General features: G+C 42.7%; 1 protein-coding gene across 1 annotated transcript in view; it reads left to right on the top strand.

Moving 5' to 3' along the window:
* Window positions 1–19,530, top strand: part of PHACTR3 (phosphatase and actin regulator 3) — a 111,837-nt gene that overhangs the window by 52,647 nt on the left and 39,660 nt on the right. The window contains exons 2-5 of the mRNA XM_068416478.1: window positions 6,353–6,514; window positions 7,751–7,828; window positions 12,014–12,196; window positions 16,941–17,144. Of these exons, the coding sequence (XP_068272579.1) occupies window positions 6,353–6,514; window positions 7,751–7,828; window positions 12,014–12,196; window positions 16,941–17,144 (627 nt within the window). The remainder of the gene's footprint in view (window positions 1–6,352; window positions 6,515–7,750; window positions 7,829–12,013; window positions 12,197–16,940; window positions 17,145–19,530) is intronic.

The raw sequence follows: 19,530 nt of genomic DNA, 5'->3' as shown, positions 1-19,530 counted from the left end.
CCACTGCAATTTTCTTTCAAAGAGAGTCAAGAAAGAGAGCATGTCTGCAGAAATGCAGGTGACAGAAAACATTTTTAGAACAAGGAAGAGCTCCATCACAGGAAACATCTAACTAGTCCAAAAAAAAAAAAAAAAAAGCTCTTCAGTTTGAATTCTGCTTCTCTGGAACATAACAGAAGTGTTCAAAGGCTCCCAGACACAAACTATTTCCCCCTATCTTGTAGATTCAATCATTGTGAACAGTTCTTCCTTTTTTAGGATGCTAAACTAAGGAAAAAGGGTTTGTTCCTGCTGCTAATTCTCTTTCCCAAAGCTCAGGATAGTCCTTACTCTAAGGCCAAGACAACCTTTCTGCCTTCTTTCCCCTGCAGGTTTCTCTCAGTAGATAAAAAGTACCCTCTGTGTAGAGCACCCTTTGTAGAAAGGTGCTGTTTCTTGGCTAACCTCACAGATGTCTGGCTTGTTATGATTCCGGACTGACCAGTAGTAGACATGAACCCTTCAAAAGCTCAGCTCTCCTTGTGACATCCTCCTTAACATCCTTTTTAAAGGTAGACACTAATTCTAGGCAGCACCGAAAGTTAGTAGCAGTAAAGGCACCTCCATCCCAAAAGCCAAAAAGGTCATTTTGATCCCACTCACTGTCTCTACCCTCTGGAGTGGATAAAAGGGAACCTTTTTTCCTTTTTGTATCTGAGTTGCAAAGACAGACGCAATGACAATAAAGGGGAAAACATGCAGAGCTGCATTACAAACCAATTCATCAGAAAACAGAGCACGCCTGCCTTACAAATTTGCCTGCAGTTCTTGTCTGCTGTGTTATTTTTAAACTGCCTGCAGGTTGCAGATTTTTCAGTGGTCCTTCTCCTACCAGTGTACACAGAGGATTTAGCAAGGCACAACTTCCATTACCACGAATTGAAGTTACCAAAATTCCCAGCACATTAAAATTCAGCATCCATCATCTTCCCATAAACTTCTTGCTGCAATTTGCGTATTCACGAGAGGGCATCCCATGTCTCTTACAGCCTCTCTCCGTGGCAAGGTCAGTATAACTCAGCTCTGCATTCCCGGTGTTCCCAATGGCCATACTGCAGCCTGCGGAGTGCAGCCTGCAGTTGCTATAATGGTAACCCAGGCATCAAGCTACAGACTCTTTGAATCATCATGAAAAACCCCAGCAGACCCAACTGACTGAACCCAATGCTCAATTTCCCCACGCTGTTACCACTCAGACGTGATTGTCTCAGCACCAAAACCATCTGCTGTACAAATGAAGGTTATGTGCAGGCATAGGACACTCTTCCACCACACATCCAGGACACAAACTTCCCAGTGCTCCCAGAAAGCCTGCCCCAGTTGTGTGGGAGGCTGGATGGGATAGAGTCAGGACTTGACATCTGTAAATGGGAGAGCTTCTATGTGCAGAAAAATGTCACGATGGATGTACAATTCCTACAGAGAAATGGCTTACAGGAAGAGTAGTCTATTTACATCACCACATATTTAAAGAAGAAAGGAACAGGGCATTTTTCAGAAGCACTGATCACCACAACTGCTGCTGATGTAAACAGAAGCTGCAGATGCTCAGACTTTCTGAGGGGTCAGACCCTGCAGCCAAATGTAATGAATATTATAGTTTGTTTCCTTCTCTGTTGCCTGGTTTATTCTGCAGCCCAAGCAGTACCGCAGAGCAATACCCATCAGGTCAGAACCTCTCCTTTCATCTGATTTGGGATGCCTCAGACATCAAACCGTTCATGCTCTTGACCACTGTTAGGAGCCCTAGAAATTACCCCAGCTAGCACTGTAAGAAGCACTTGCCCAGCATCAGCAGCAGGGGCACAGCCACAGTCATTTCCACCCCTTTGACACACAGAGCAGATGACAACTGTGTGATATAGGAGGAGTTTGTTTTGTATCTGGAGCTCCAGCACAGAAGTCTTTGCCCTCAATAGGGTACAGCAGGGACTTGAAAACAATTTCTATATAAACAGCCAACAAGCTTCAGTCAGAGAAAAATCCTCTGGTCCCCCAGGGCTGATGACTGTCTCCTTGTGGGACAGTGTGGGACCAACTGGTCTGTCTCAGCAGTGACGGCCAAGCAGAGCCTGGCCTCCCTGTGCTGGGTTGGGTTAGGTTGCTGTGCTGTGGGTTAAGCTTGTGCTCACTTGACCCTGTATAATGACTGTTCCTCATCCTTGGACATTACACAGCTAGTCAAACTGTTGCTCATTTCTCCCTGCTGATTTGGAGAGGCTTGATTTGGCTCTTGGCTGTTTATATTTTGCAGACATCCTCTATGTAATTGCATGGCCTGGCCCCAGGCTATCAGGCTCTGGGAGAAATAACCGCATTATTCCACAGAACAGTTAGCATAATTAAAATATTGACTGCAGATTAAAAAAATGTGCTGAATATTTCACAGAGTGGTTGGAGGCTTGGCAAGCCTTGGCAGCTTGTTGGCTGCAGGAACTGGCTGATATTTGGGCCTGCCTTCTCCTTCAGTATTCATTGCTGTACGTGGGAACTGCTTTATGTGCTGTCAAATTCCTATCTCCCAAGCAGCCAACCCACAACCAAGAAAAACTGAACTGACTGGAAATGAGGAGCTCCAAGGGCTTTCTTGTGATTCTTACTGCCAGTGAGACAATTTCCTTGTTATTTATGACTTCAGGACATCTGTCTTACTGTATCTCTATGTATTTTTATTTGTGTCCATCTCTCCAAATGCACAGTGTAGGAACTGCATATGGTGAGAATGTATCAGGTGATAAAACCATTTGCTTAAGAACTGTCTGTACCATATGAGAAGCATTAATAAAGTTAAAAAGCCCACAAAAGCCTCCACTAGAACATTTGTTTTAGCTACTATTCTGTCTTTGACATTTGATTTCTATCTGTATTTAATCTGTAACCAAAGTCTAATGCATAAAATCCTTACATTTCCACAACCAAGAGGGCAGAAGGGAATGGAAGAAACTGAGCTGGCAGGGCTGGTAGAAACTACAGAAGCACTAATCACTACAGGGCACTTAGGGAATTCTTAGTGCCTTTGCAGTATCTCCCCATTCTCTTTATTATCTGGGATAATAAACATTGCTAGAGACACACAGGTTTGGGTTTGAATGACCTCTGGTTCTGTCTACATACCCTGCTGTCTGGCAAAAAAGGTAAAATGATCTCATGCTACCAGTGTTAAACAAAACATGTGGATGATGCCTAAATCACTTTGCAGGCACCTACATCCTGAATGAAATGCGGTGGGATCAGTAACTTGCCAAGGTACTGCTTTACATCAGCTTCTTATTTAATCTTCACTTACACGCTTGAGAAATTCCTGGAATGGTAGGAAGTGTTTGAGCAGCAGTGCAGTCTCAGAAGCAAGGACCAGGGACGGCTGAGCTGAGGCTGTCCTACTCCACCGTAGCTTCCAGGGACAAGGGTCTGATTTACAGTCTGATCTACAGCTCTTCTGTGATGAGCTAATTTTGTCAACATTTCCATTCCCACTCAAGGGACGTCACAAGAAATGTCACAAGAAATGGTCAAATGCTATTTTCTGAGGCTTCTATTATAGCTTTAAAGTAATCATAATAGCAAATTAATAGCAGATCTACTCTGCCATTTTCCATTCTCATCGCCATCTCTGTAATCAAGAGCAGCTCTACTTCTTCAAAGCTTATTTCTGCAATACTTCTCATTTTTGAATACGCAATTAGGAAAGGAGCATGATATCTTGGCACTCCAGCTGTGGTCTGTAGGCTACTGCCCTCCTTCTGTGCTAGGCTCATCGCAAGTTTCTGCTCTCAACTTAATATTGACCTCTAAACTGTAAATCATAAATAGCACCTTGGGTAGACACCACTCTTTCAAAGGCAAAAATACATTTTTATGTACATTTTAAATCTCTTCAATATTAAACTCCAAGGTAAACTGTGGAACGAGACAAAAGGTGCTCTAAATTCAGTCTATAAAAAGAGAAATCCACTGGGCACGCACAAAGAGGGGGGGATTGTTACAGCCTTGTCTCTGCTCTGATAGTTCACGTGGCCAAGTTTTTAGTTTGTCTCCACTGAATGATTCATGTCTATTACCAGTATTTTCAAAATTAAATGGAAGAGGAGGAATGTGTTCATTCCCCTGCTGTGTTTAATAATCTTCCAAAAATTGTTTCCTGTTTACTTGGAAATCCCCACCTCCATGCTGTGATTTAAGCATTTTCACCCTGTTAACTTAAAAATAAAGCCTAGAAGATGCTGTATAGTTTTTATCTTGCAGTCATAAAGCAATTTGTGATAAATGTTGTAGTTCCAGAGAGAAATTACTTGGAAATGTACATATGTTCATAGCTCCACATTGCTCATTTAAATCATAACTGATTGTTGAAAAAAAAATACAAATTGTCATTCAGTTTTTATTCCTGTAACATGTCTGATGACTCATGGCAGCTTCTCCTTCAACAATCACTGTATTGGTGCTCAAATACAAATCTCAGTAGAGACGTCAATAACCCCATTTACAGAACTGTGCTACTTTCTTTCATGGTACTGGCTAGCACACAACTGTGAATAGTCAGTCTGTATTCTTTTGTGCGAGACTTGTCTATAAGCAAAACTTACAGTGTACTTTCAAGACAAAATATTAAAAATAACTAAATTGCTTTTCCAGCTGAAGCATTATCTCTGAATTCCTGTGGCTTGGCTGGAAAAAAGGAAAAGAATTTTCCACTTAGCTTCTTCAATAAATTTGCTTAATAATCCTAAGATTTTACTTACGTAGCACATCTCAGACAAACTATTCTTATATAAAATATTTGTGTTAGCTCACACAAGTCAGTGTGTTCTGTGTTATCTTATCACAGAATCACAGAATGTTAGGGATTGGAAGGGACCTCGAAAGATCATCTAGTCCAATCCCCCTGCCGGAGCAGGATTGCCTAGACCATATCACACAGGAACGCGTCCAGGCGGGTTTTGAATGTCTCCAGAGAAGGAGACTCCACAACCTCTCTGGGCAGCCTGTTCCAGTGTTCAGTCACCCTCACCGTAAAGAAGTTTTTCCTCAAATTTAAGTGGAACCTCCTGTGTTCCAGCTTGCACCCATTGCCCCTTGTCCTGTCAAGGGATGTCACTGAGAAGAGCCTGGCTCCATCCTCTTGACACTTGCCCTTTACATATTTATAAACATTGATGAGGTCACCCCTCAGTCTCCTCTTCTCCAAGCTAAAGAGACCCAGCTCCCTCAGCCTCTCCTCATAAGGGAGATGTTCCACTCCCTTAATCATCTTCGTGGCTCTGCGCTGGACTCTCTCTAGCAGTTCCCTGTCCTTCTTGAACTGAGGGGCCCAGAACTGGACACAATACTCCAGATGCGGCCTCACCAGGGCAGAGTAGAGGGGGAGGAGAACCTCTCTCGACCTGCTGACCACACCCCTTCTAATACACCCCAGGATGCCATTGGCCTTCTTGGCCACAAGGGCACACTGCTGGCTCATGGTCATCCTGTTGTCCACTAGGACCCCCAGGTCCCTTTCCCCTACGCTGGTCTCCAACAGCTCTGCCCCCAACTTGTACTGGTACATGGGGTTGTTCTTGCCCAGATGCAGGACTCTACACTTGCCCTTGTTATATTTCATTATGTGAAAAGAGTTCCTTAAAAAAGGTAGCAAAATCCTGTGGCCTGAGAACAGAACTGGAAGCTGGGAATTCAGAAGGGACCTGAGCTTTCTCACACTTCCTCTCAGCTTTTCATAAAGGTCTAAATTTTTCTAAATGAACATTACATTTACGTGATTAACTGAAGGCCACATGGGCCTGATTTACAGATGTGTTACATTTCTACTGCTCCTGTTAAAGCTATTGGGAGCTCTCAGCTCTCCACGTTTCCGAAGGCTGTAATGCAGTTATACACAGCCCTTGGGAGGGGGAGTAACACCAGTACCTTGGTGAGTAGCAGGCATGCACAAAGGCAGGAAAGTGATGGAATAAAGCACAGGGTGCACAAATTCAGCACATCCCCCTCTCTATGGGTCTAATAGCCCTGATGAATCCATGAGGGGTGGCAGCAGTGGAGACACTGAAATATTTGGCATCCAGACTGTGCAAGACCAGAGTCAGGAGAGCAGCTGGTAGGAAGCACCAGGCTGGCACAGTGAGGTTGAATGCCTCTGGCTGGCATCCCTCAGCCTGGCCGCCGGGTCCAGCAATGCAGAGACTTTCTTTCAAAGTCTTGCACTGCTTATCTTGGTGACTAGACTGAATGCTCGTTAGCCTCCATTTGCCTCCCCTTTTTAAGTCTATGCTGAAACATTTTGTCTAACAGCTGGCTTTCCTCTCTCTTCCCCTCTCAGATGAGATGGAGCAGTCCCCTGCAATGCGTTCTGACTACTTGGTCTCAGGGATTAGAACTCCGCCAGTGAGGAGGAACAGCAAACTGGCAACACTGGGCAGGATCTTCAAACCATGGAAGTGGCGGAAAAAGAAAAATGAGAAGCTAAAGCAGACATCTGCAGGTAGGATGAGAACAAGAGAGTGATGCTGCACAGAGCAAAGCTTAGCTTGGGTGAAATTTGCTTACATAGGAAATGTTAATGGTGACCTGATCTAAACCTAATTCAGAGATTTCAGCATGTTACAGATTAATAATGTTTAAGGCTAGAAAGAGACCATATAGGCTGACTTCCTATATAATAGAATATTTAGAAGAAAAGGTCAAAATACTAGAGTGAAGCACAAGCCTCAACACAGACTGCTTTTCATGGGCTGTCGCTTCTCCAAAATAGGCTACATTTATGGCCCCAAGTATCATCACCCCTTTTATTTGGGGTGAAGACTATATAGGTCACAGTAACATTATGAGAAGTGACAGGAGGGAGCTACAGCATGTAAAATGCCTTCCCTCAAGCAGCCGTCTCTGCGGTGAAGGAGCCCAGCTCACAGCTCTGCATGCTCTCGCTAGGCTCCAGGGATGTCACAGAATCACAGAATCAACCAGGTTGGAAGAGACCTCAGGGATCATCGAGTCCAACCGCTGCCCCTACACCACCCTGTCAACTAGACCATGGCACTAAGTGCCATGTCCAGTCTTTTCTTAAACACATCCAGAGATAGTGACTCCACCACCTCCCTGGGCAGCCCATTCCAATGTCTAATAACCCTTTCTGTAAAGAAATTCTTCCTAATGTCCAACCTGAACCTCCCCTGGCGAAGCTTGAGGCTGTGCCCTCTTGTCCTATCGCTAGTTGCCCGGGAGAAGAGGCCGACTCCCACTTCACTACAACCTCCCTTCAGGTAGTTGTAGACTGCAATAAGGTCACCTTGGAGGAGATCAGTAAGGAGACAAACTCGCTTGCCTTTTCCTAAGATAGGATGGTGCAATTCCTTCCACTTGCCGTGATATCCTGTGGAGTGTCACAGTAAAAGACACCACTTCCTGAGGCGGCTCCAACGTGCCATATTAAACAGCATGAAGGCTCTAATATCCCTATTACTCTGCACTCAGTGTGATCAGACAGTAGGTTAGGTCATAAATCTCAGCTCTGCTTGTGGGTGATTTTACAGCAATTTTAACAAAGGAAAAGGCACAAACAGGCTGACTAGTCCATGGTCCTCAAAACAAAATCCTTGCAGTTCTTTCCAAGCACACAGTAGTTGAGACTAGAGAGAATATCCACATGGCATCTTTCTCACTCCATTATATGAATAGTCTGTTGTTAACTGGTGCTGTGTTATCCTACTAATTTGTGCAGTGCTGGAGAAAAAGATGACAGCACGACAAGGTCGGGATGAACTCATTAAGAAAGGCCTTCTGGAGATGATGGAACAAGGTAAGTAAAAATTCTTCATATTTTTATAAGAGTCTTTTTCAGGACATCAGGAAAAACACAACTGCAAAAGAAGAAACCTAACAATCAAATGAATAAAAAGGAAAACCTTCAATCCAAACAGAGAGGGAAATTCAGTATCTGAATTAAGCATGTCTGTCTTCAGATTCCTCCCTGCTGCAAACAATCCCTGCAGATTAATTTTTGATGTTTTACCATCTTGAATGCGACTCCATCTTCACTTGATTTATACGTGGTGCAATCTGAGCTGGTACATATGTTTTATGCAATTGCTCTAAACCTAGCTAAATCCTACTGCCAAGAAAGTCAGCTAAAGCTGGTATAAATATAAACTTAAACACAGAGATGCCTTCAGCTAACATGTACAACCCATGAATCCAAATCTCATAAAATGATACTAATCTGATGTTTTCAGCTGTCTTTCTGATAAACCAAGTTTGTGACAGAACATATTACCATTCTGCCTGTTCTTCATTCACATGGAAAACTGAAGGATTTGGTGGTGTCATTTTAAAGCTTTCCTGAGTACAAACCAGCACAAAAGCAGAAGTCATTGAATGAAAGACGATAACGTGTCAGAAACATGCACAAAGGACTGTGGTTCTGTATATCCCTGCTCCAAAGCCCTGACAAATGCTCAAGGGAGACGGAGATCTGAGTGACTACTCTGCAAGATCAAGTGAGCTTCCAATGTTATGGGCAATATCCCAATTGCCATTACCACCTAAACAGATTAAAAAAAATAAATCCATCTTTACTTTGAAAACTTTATAGTAGAAAGTACTGCCATGAAGAAAGATTGGCCTTTTGAGTTTGACCAATCTGATAGACAGAAATAATGTTCTTTGAAACTAATAATTGAGGTTTTTTGTATAAAACAAATGCCATGCCTATAAATAGCCTGTGGGACAATATGCAGTGATGCTATGCTGGAGTGTAACTGAGCAACTGAAGAGTCAGAAAAAGAGCATTTTAAATAGGATTTTTTTTTTCATTCCAGTAAAGATATTTTCATATTATTTTATGGGATATATTTTAATACGAGATTTATGTTCAAGTTAAAAAAAAATCTATTAAACCATCAGTTTATTCTAAAATGGAAGTTTTTAGAAAGCTCATTTTTAATTCTGTTCATTGAACTCTCTGTACCTCTCATAATTCTAGATAATTAGTTGCCCTATTAGTACTATGGGATAGAAAAATACACCTCATTTCTGCTAGGAGTATGGAAGTTCCCCATAAGCCACAAATTTGAAGACATGGGTATCTAGGGTTTTGTCAAGGCACAGTAAAATAAAACCTCTGTAGAACACATTAAAAGGTAATAATAATAATGGATCAATAAACCTCTTGCACACATAAAGAACTGTCTGGGTGGAAAACAGATGACGATAAGTTGCAAGATCATTTTAGCAAAATTGAAATAGTTTAAATAAATACATATAGTCCAGTGAGAAGTGATGACAAGCTGTGCTTTCAAAAAGGCAGCTGCAAACAGACTGCTTACCTGTCTGCAGTGAAGTTGCATAGAGCTCCTATAAACACCAAACAAATTCTCAGTACCACCCTGCTGCCCAGAAAGGGAAGAATGGCTAACAGTCAGTTGAAGGACATTGCAGCTGCCTGCAAGTTATTTTTCTATAGAGTGTGTTGTGAATCTCCAGGGTTATTTTATTATATTATTAGGAGAAGCAGCTTATTAACTGGAATAAAAAATTGACCCAAATAATTCTCAGTAAATGATTAGTGCCCTACTTGGACTGAGCTGAAGTAGCAGCAGTTTCAAGGCTAAGTCCTCCTTTATGCAGTAAGTTGCAATTGTCAAAGCAGCAATACTATGCTAAAAGACTACAGTAAATCCTAAAATCCCTCTATTTCATCAGGCTCTACTCTACTTCCAGAGCCCTGATTGCTGCCCACTTTCATAAACAGCCCAAACTGGGATGAAGCTATAGTCCGAGAAATCTCCAGGTCTGCCTCATGCATTTACAAGAGCTGTGTCACACTCCAGTTTCGTAGCACAAGGTCTGTCAAGCAGCATTTTGAACTGTTTGGCTCAGAGCAAACCACAAAGCTAGCGCAGAATCTGCATCAATCTGTGAACAGCCCAGGATGAAATTGCAGCGTCCTTGCTTTGGCGATGAGTCATCCCAACAGGTTATGTCACTCTTTCTCCTCACACAACCCCAAACCCAGCTGCCCAGGCACACTGCGCAGATGAAGCTGCACAGCCTGGGCCCCTTCTGTCATCTCCTCTCCAGCTCTGCTCACACAGGGCAAATACTGCTTCACTCTAGGGAAACAAATTGCACTCTGTAGGAAGAGGTTACAGAGTGCAGGGTCTGGTATGCAGTGGGATTCACTCCCAACTAAATTACAGACCACCTACTTCTGATTACTTTGCAACACTCAAGACTCTGCTGCTTTCCTTACCCGTGGACCTAAGGTCTGCGCATTCTCCTGTGCCTGGCCGATCTCTAAAATACAGTGGTGGGACCTACTGCCAATCAAAGCAGCACACTCACTTTGACCTAAGCAAGAACGAATAATTTCTGACCAGGAACATGACTTTTGTGAGTCTCAGATGCTCCTCAACAGAAATTCTTCAACAGGGCTGTCTTCTGCTTGTCATTACTTCGTTAGTCATGACACTTTCCATCAGACAGGATCTGAAGGAACTCATGTCTCTGACACCAGTTTGACTGTGGCACCACGGTTAGCAGCTTGCCTTTGCGAAGGATGTGAGGAATGTGCAAAGCAGAGTTACCTTGAAAACATTTAGGGAGCTTCCCCTGATATTTCTCCCCATTGTGAGCACAAAAGTGATCAGATGTAGCTGTACTTAAAGCAGTGAGAGATAAGGGCTGCCTGTCAAATGCAGCTGTTAATACACCGATGATTATGTATAGGCTGCCTTCACAATGAGCTGAAATGTAGGCAATGAACTTTTTCCCCCTCCCCTTCCTTGTATCATAGCAACTGTGCTACTGCAAGGGCTATTTTAAGAACAGTAACTTTTCACCAAACGTGATTATGAGGCAGACTGAGTGAGCTCAGCGTACAAAAATACTGCATCCCTTCCGCAGCATCTCTCGGCCAAAATCTGATATCCTTATCCAAAAGGGCAATAAATTACTCTGCAGACTGTCCAAATAGTATTAAAAAGGAGTAGCTGTGAATGCTCACTATTTTAAATCAATGTTCAAGAAACTTGTCATGATATCACTGCAAGAAAACATAGCCCTATCAGGAGCTTCCAGAAAGGAGCACCTAGGGCTGAGAAATCCAAGTTAGGAGCCCAGGGGTGGACAGCAGATGTGTCCATCAGCACAGAGCACTGGCTAGAGCAGGAAGTAATTGCTTTGGTTTGCAACAGTGATGTAGATCTTGTAAATTCTGAGTCGTGAAGTAAAAGGATAGTTTGTATTCTGAGGACTCTTGCCTGAATAGGAGAATACTAGAAAAGCTTCAGTCATCAAGATGCGTACAGCTGCAGGGATCACTGGCACAAAAATCTTTCAGAGTAAGCAAAGGGAGCAGTTTCTAGGTCTGCATGAAGAGGGATTTGAATTTCTGATCAGCTCAGTCACAGAGGACATGCTTGGCAAAGCTGAGTAACTAAAACTATGCTCAAAATCTACAGCTTGGTAGGGAATATTAGCAGCCTTGTCTTCGGTAAGGCTCCAGCATTACTGCTGGGGCAGCTGGACGGCAGCGTGTCATGCACGGAGCCTGACACAACTCAAGACACGTCAGGCCAACCTGTGCACATGCTGTGCCATGAACTCTGCTCGTGCAAGGATTTGCCTTCTCCCAGAGACCTCTGATTTCCCATGCTTGTGCTCATCTCCCACACAGCAGGTGCTGGCAGAGTACAGTGGCCTTCCTGTACACGCACAATGGCCATTTGCCCGGGCTGCTGGCCGACCACAGAAAAAGGTGCCCTGTTGAGAAAACTGCGTGGGTATTAGTATCCAGATGGGCTGGTGTCCACAAGTTTTACATCACAGGTGCTCAGCACTGTTAGAAATCAGATGCTGCTCTAAGACAAATCTCAGTCCCCTAAGCACTAGCAGCTTTGAGTCTCACTCTTCTCAAGAGGATAGAAGGGAATTTCAGCTTTCAATGCTTGTGGTTTAGTTAAGATTAAATTATTTGGTGTTTTAGATACCGAAGGCAAAGCCTGCACTGGTGATGATGCCACAAGAGCAACACAGAGTGACCCTCCAGCTCCTGTGGGCCAGGCACTTGCCTCAGAAGAGGTGCAGCAAGAGAGTACAATAGCAGCCACAACAAACGTGACCTCGCTCGTTGAGGAGCTGCATTTGGATGAGCTGAAAGAAGATGCAGGTATTGGATATAAAATGTTTTCAAAAAACTATAACATGTTAAAAAAATATTTCTGCTGAGCTGCTCTTTAAGGAGTCAGATATGTCAGTGCATTAAAGGGTCAGAGCACCTTGTTCAGCTCAGCCCATACGAGGTTAGCAATCAGTACGTAAAAACAGTGATTTTTGAGGCTGCTCCCAAACTGAGGGACCACACAAAGGAGGGATAACAGGATTAGTTGTATTATGAGGTGATCCAGTCTTGGCATGGTGCCCCTTCGGTATTAGCAGTCACTGCTGTGAAATGAAACAAGCTTCTCTTAAAAACATTTTTTAAACTTCTGTGCCAAATCTGAAATTGCTTGTCCTGGCTTGGGAGAACAATGTCAATACACAGCCCACACTGTCCGTATCATCACCCTGTCTACAACATGTTACAAATACAAGTTCAATACCAGGAGCACAGCTAAGCTAACCCAGGCTCCTTTCATGCAACTGTGCTCTGGCAGAGCTTGTCCATGACAGCAGTTCCTTGGGACCAGAGCAGCCAGGCACAACCCAGCAGCTGGACAGTTTCCATTCACTTCCTGATAAGAAATGCAAAGCTGCAGAGACAATGCTTTATCCTAGTTTGTGAGGCGTACCGCATAGTGATTACAGATCTTCCTGCCTATTCCCTCTAGGTAATCTTTACACCTTCTCCACCTGCCCTGGTTGCCTTTTGTTCTCCATCCCCTCATGTCCTGCTTCCTCTGGGGTCCCAGTCCCCAGCCAGTGTCACCCAGGCCACCCCTACCTGCTGTAGTTTGCTGAGCAATGCTGCCTGCTTATGCCCTCACCCTGCTTCAGCAGCTCGGAATGGAAATAATTCTCTGAAGCATTTTCCATTTCTTTGCTTTATCCTTTCCCACTTCCTTTTCCTCCTGTCCTTTCCATCCCCATGACTCATGCAATTTTGTTCGCTTTTGCTGTCTTATTTTCATATAATATTGCTTTTCTGGCCCATTTCTAGCTCTACTCCACTGTTAATTGCTTTGTCAACAGAAACACTTCTCTTCCAAAAAGTATCTCTTGTTAACGTTTGCTCATCACAAGGATTTTTTTGTAAGCTTAGCAACAGCTTTCCATTACCCATCACCTTCTTCATTTCAACTACATGTGTTATTTCATCAAGAAATATCCCAAAGCACTGTATGTGGGCTTCTGAAGATTTATCCTCTCTCTTTTTTTGTCTCTTAAAATAGAGACAAAATAGAGAATTGGACATAGACAGCTTCTATTAATACATGCCCTTAATGCTGTTTTCCTTTCTCTTCAAACTCTATCCTTTATGCTGTGTTTGCTTTTGTATCACCATAAAAATTAATTGAGGCAAAACCCATTCATCTCCCTGTTCTTAGAACAACCAGATCAAGATCTTGACCAGAATCCTTCAGGCACTGCTATTATTAGCAATAATACTCTGTTCTAGAGTGTTTCATTTCATATCACTAAGGAAATTTCTCTCTGAACTTCTAATTCTTATCATGGGGACAGGCTATCCTGCAAAGACAGCACTAATAATGGATCATGTATTTAACCTTATGGCTCTGCAAAACCTAGTGCTAGGATTTAAAGTTTACATTACACTGCATTCAAAATTGTGTATTGAGGCTTTCAAAATAATCCCAATTGCTTATGTCTCTTTTTCTAATCTTAGTTCCTTTTATTGTCTCCCTGGCACAATCTTTCCTCTCTTCTGTATTTCTTCCCCCCCATTTTTTGAGGTGTTATTTTTTTCCAGGTTCCAAAAAATAACAGTGGGATTACCTTCTGCTGTCTCCCTGGTTTGCAAGACCCCACTCCTATTTGTTGGAAATCTTCCTACCTCCTTCAATGGTGGCCTCTGGCTTTTAAAATAATTATTGTCGATCTAGTCTTTCTGTGCTAATTCATTCCTGTCTGTGCATTCCAGCATTCCTGTCTCTAGTGAGTCTGCTTTAGGAATTCATTGGGCAGGAAAGCTCTTCGAAATTGTCAGTGTGTACTGCTAAGTTGATTATAATGTTGAGTTTATTATAACGTTTGTCTGTGGGCTCAATCCAGGCCCAGTACAGTAGGTGTCTTTCCACAAATTCACATGAATATTTGACCAGCTAGAAACAAAATGAATATATTTGCTTTATATCCAGTATGTCATATTTCATCCAGAGGACATGGGGTGAAGGCCAGGGAGGGGAAGAGGAAGGAACAAAAGGAAATATTTGTAGACTTAATGTTTGGTTATTACACAGAAAAAGAACACTCTAGGCAGAAAGAGGGCAGTTTTTCACACCCAACATAGCCAAGGGGCTTGGGGGCAGTCCCAAGAGGAGGATTTCTACCTAGTAGTGAGTGAGATGGCATTTTGACAAGTGGCACTCTATGAATAATTAGCTACTCTGGCACAGAGTCTAGTGCTGAGCACTTGGAGTATTTTCAGCAGGATAATATTCACTCTGCAGTATGAAATCTGTTAATAGGTTTGTGTACTCCAGACTCAGGTCTGCCTTCAGACTGAGTCAAACGTGCTGTTGTTACCAGAAACAACCACAAAAAAAAAAAAATAAGCAAACCGTTCCTTGCAGGGAATGTAAAATGGACATTCTTTAGACAACAGCACACAATGCCAGTTTGCCTTCTTGGTACCACTCTCAGAACAGGATGGGGTTCAGAAACAAAAAGGTCTGTTTGACTGAGGCCAAGTGCGTTTCGGATCCACCTTCTCTATAGGAAAGGTCCCACTATGGCTGCTCCTCTGCACCGTGCCAAACAGCACTTCATGTCACAGGGAGGTCTACTGATTTCAGTGAAGTTGCTGCCAGAAGAAAGTATCGCTTCACTCAGAGGCACGCACTCAAATCTGACTAATTTTCCTATCAAGCTACTAACGTCTACTGGAGCTCTTGATCTTTCTGTAATGTAACCCATTAGTGACTTTATTTTTCTCTTCCTCTATTCCACATTCTGTCTTCTAGGCAGAAGTGTGGTAGGCACAAAAATACAAAGTCATCCTGAAATGTCAGCCTGAAACAAAGCATTTGCCTAGAAGTATATTTAAAAGAAAATTATTTCCTTCTATAATTCAGGCAACTATCACATACGGCAGCTTTCCTATCAAGCCAAATTTCACAAGAATTCCTGTAAACAATGTGTATTTGTTCTACTTTCCTGTCTTTTTTGAATGATAAACACTCATTCCTCCTCTTCTAGGCATACTCATTAATCTGTCTGTCAACAAATTAAATGCTATTATCTTGCCAATGCTATTGTTTCCAACTGCCTAAGTACTCTGGTGCCTCCCCATGCACTCTGAACGAGGATGCTGAATGTTCATTAATACAGAGAGTTTGTATTCCAAACAAGACAGAAAACTGAGCCAAGAAAAGATTTGTGACGTGGTAGCTGTGGGTGCCCACTGCTTTGAGTTTTTAGGAGATACCCTAGAATGGTTGGGAGGGAAAGGTACTTTGTTCAGACAATCCAGAATGCTAAAAGGAGTGGGATTTGCCATTCATCCAGCCCAAGCAGTTTGGACCTCTCTCATGCTGAGGAGAGACTTAAACACTGAACTCCCCATCTGGATGAGTGCTTTACCTGCTAGGGTAGGCAAAATAACCCTCATGGCTACTACCGAGCTTGTAGTGGCTGGAAATGCAGTTTGGAGAGAGCATGGTCACGGCTGGGGTCCTGGATCAGAGTCAGGCTCAAGCCTCTCTGTGGGTCCCCAAGTATACCAAGGCAGAGATCAGGACATGTAACAGTGTAAGTCAAACAGTGAGGCACTGTGCAAGTTTAAGCACTGACAGAGTCAGCTGGTATCTAAGCAGGATTCAAGGATGTTAATTTTGGACTTCATCACTGAAATTCCACCTGTGTCCCACTTCAGCTTCATGCCTTTCTGGATCTATTCTCCTGCGCCCTCATCACTGCCAGTTCAATTTGATGAACTGCTTAGTGATTCAGCCTGCACTAACTTTCAGAGCTAAGTGCTTTTGCCATCTTTTGGGAGACAATCCTGAAACAAGCGCTGCTTCACCATCTCAAATTAAGGCTTTGGTGATTGAAGTTTTTCTTAAGTACTTCACCCATTCTCTGTTTCACAAGAGTTGCTGAGATCCACTGGCAGATCTTTTTTTATGGCAGGCTTTTCTTGGTTATCAACTTTAACCTCAGGAAAGACTCAACAGCTCTGGAGTCTGGTGCAGTAAGAGAAGACTTGGAATGCAAGTTGAAGTCATGTATTAAATAAGATAAAAATTAAATTGTGAAAATAAACATGTACAACTAACAATTGGAAAGTCAACTTTTGTATAATATTTCCAGTTTGATATTCTTTGCCCTTTGGCTGTGTGTTCCTCACACAGTTGAGTACTCGGTAACTGTGCCACTGCAGCTGCATGCTGTAAGGAAACTCATTGCAGTTCTCAAAAGTTGCTCTGCCTTGCTGTCTTCATTATTTTTTAAAAAAAAAGGAAAGGGGAAAAAGGCTTTAGGGAAGTAAGGGAAGCTCAGCAGTTTTCTCAGGAACATCAAAAGTAACATTTCTTCAATATCCTCATACATTTTATTCTTTACCTGCCTTGGCTGGTTGAATATTTCACACTATAATTATTCTTACTATGGAAAAGTGGTGCCTCTAGCTGTGTGCAATGTATTCTGTTTTTCTGAATGTTCCTGGCACTGTCCCCTGGCCTATCATTATTATTAACTTCATGTTCCATTAATTTCACTCATCTTCCTACTAGCCAAGAAACCTTCAGCACCCACGGAAGAATTAGAAGATGCCAGCCTGCCAGCATCTGAAGACAGTCCACAAGCCTTACTTGTATCTGAATCCACAGATTCCCCCCAGAAACAGACAGAAAGAAACCCAGCACAGCTTCCCAGCCCTCCGTTGCTCCCAGCTCCACCACCTAAGGCGATCTCCAAAATCACAAAGAGTGTAACAGGTCAGTCATTACTGGTCAGTAAAGACTTTCCCATCCCTTATGTGTTGTTCGCCTACACAGCACAGTATGTGATTTTTTTCTTACATCCTTTTTTAAGCCTTTTGCCGCAAACTGCTGTCAATCAGACTAGTTACATCGAGTGAACAGAATGCTAATGATTTCCATGAACTGAATGGTCCGGTTGCTTGATAACAACGCACTGATCTTTGTACTTCACATGTTTATCTGTATCTCTCAGGGGATTATTTGTTGCAAGTCTATTGCACTAAATGCCTGTAAAACAAATCAAACCAACTGCAAACATCTTCTGAATCAGATGCTCATATTGATAGGTCATAAAACACAAGGAATATTTAAATTTTGTCATTACCTAGACTCCTGCTGTATAACAGTACAACAGCCAAAACCAAGTTTAAGTCAATAGGTTCTGTAGAGGTTTCTGTCCGAATGGTTTGCTCTCTAGGGTAGGTCTACACTAGAGCTATGAAATCCAGTCTAGTTACACAGAACACACACATAAGTGATACACCTGGCTTGCACAAAGCAATCCTCCGTGCCAGACTTCACTGAATGTTTCAAAAACAATTCCTCTGGGCCTGATTTTCTAAGGTATTGCCAATGTTGTTACATTTTTCAAAGTTCTGGCAGTGCAATAAGGGTGTTAAAGTGAATATGATTTTACTTTGTTCCAATTTTAGGGCTCCTACATATGGTAAAAGCAGTTAAAAGGGCCTTATTGCAAATTAGAATCAAGTCCTGACATCTAAATGTCAGACCTGTTGGATATTTAGACTTTTAAATGACAGCCATTGTCTCAGCCCTGATTTGCATCCACACTCATCTACTGGCACAAACAATAGGGTTTTCAAAGTCACCAGGAAAAAAAAATATCAGAGGGCCATTGTGATCTGACTACTGGGGTTCATAGAAAATACTGGGGTTTTCAGTTTTTTTGAGGAAAAATACAAGTATTTGTTTCCCATGGAAAATACCCATATTTTGTCCATGCTTAAAAGCTGTAAGAGTTTAAGTGGGAGCTGGATTCAAAATGGTATCATAATGCTTCTTGGGAGCTGCTGTTCAGATTGCTTCAACATTCTCTGCCCCTTCCACCTTGCAACATGACCAGGCACAACCAGGACACCCCTTCGACTTTGCTCAATTGATGAGAAGGCTGTGCTCTGTGTGAGATGTAGGCTATTTGGAAAACCTGACCCACAGAGGGTAATGAGATTACAGCTCCACCAGGCACTTCACAGCATTTTGAGTCTAGATATTTTGCTGCTTAACCAAAGTATTTCCTCTAACATCCAAGTTATTCTGAGTTTTGGTATTTCATTCTCATCTAAATTTTCCACAAAGAGCAACTGTTCGTTTTCTCAATGACTCCAATAACCATAGACCCTTTTTCAATAGTGATTATGCATTTGTTTATTTTCATGTGGATGTGGAGGCAGTGGTAAGTTAAGACTAAACAAATACTGTCAATGAGTGAAAGGGAATACAAATGTATAGGGAGAGAGAAACAAAGAGCAATTATGAAAGAAAAGGAAAAAGAAGAGGTTGAAAAGCTCTTTTGTGTTTAGTTTTTCCCTCCTTAACAATGTTAGAGATGCTGTTAGCTGAGAGTGAGGAATAAGCCAAGCACCAATTAATCACAGAGAGAGGGGGAACAGGCGAGGTGCCAAGACATCACTTTGCAAGATTTTTCACTGAACAGCTGCCATGAGGACAAATAAGGTGTGATCTAAGGAACCTCTCAACTCTCAGTATTGGCCCAAGCTGCAATGAGGACAAAACTGGCCCTTGACCTGTTCCAGGAACAAGCAGGTATAATGATAAAACAAAGTCTCCTCCCTTCCTGCTTTAGGGTTGAGCTGAACCCAGGGTTCTTGCTCTGAGAAAACACAGACACCCTCTCTCACTGTGCAGTGGTACAAAGTGACTTAAGAGGTGGTTTTTTTATCCCCTCAGGCCATGATTCAATGGGCAATGATCGATCATAAATGTCCTCTGTGCATCCCCACAGTAGCACATAATCAAAATCCCCTTGAGTGCCAAAAAAACATCTTTACTTTGCAGAGGTTGTCTGTCTCCTGGCCACAGCAACCATCCTGATCAGCGCAGGAGGGCCTCTGGGGTGGGAAGGTGTCTCACTGCCAAGGCATTGCACCTTGGGCATCTAGACACTTGCAGATATGCCCCTGTGCTTTCAGACATGTTCAGATTTTAAATAGGGTAACTTTTGGACTAGCTTGATCCCTGTTTCCTGGATGCACAGAGAGAGGAATGAAGCTCTGGCCATTGGTTAGGGTTCTGGGTTGGAGGGAGAGAAATGTGCAAAGATGCCTTCCAAAAATGAAAAAAATAATGTTAGACCTTTCTT

The sequence above is a fragment of the Nyctibius grandis genome, chromosome 19 (genome assembly GCF_013368605.1).
Source record: "Nyctibius grandis isolate bNycGra1 chromosome 19, bNycGra1.pri, whole genome shotgun sequence".
NCBI lineage: Eukaryota > Metazoa > Chordata > Aves > Nyctibiiformes > Nyctibiidae > Nyctibius > Nyctibius grandis.
The sequence above is the reverse complement of the archived record's forward strand: the minus strand, read 5'-3'. Positions and strand labels throughout refer to the sequence as shown.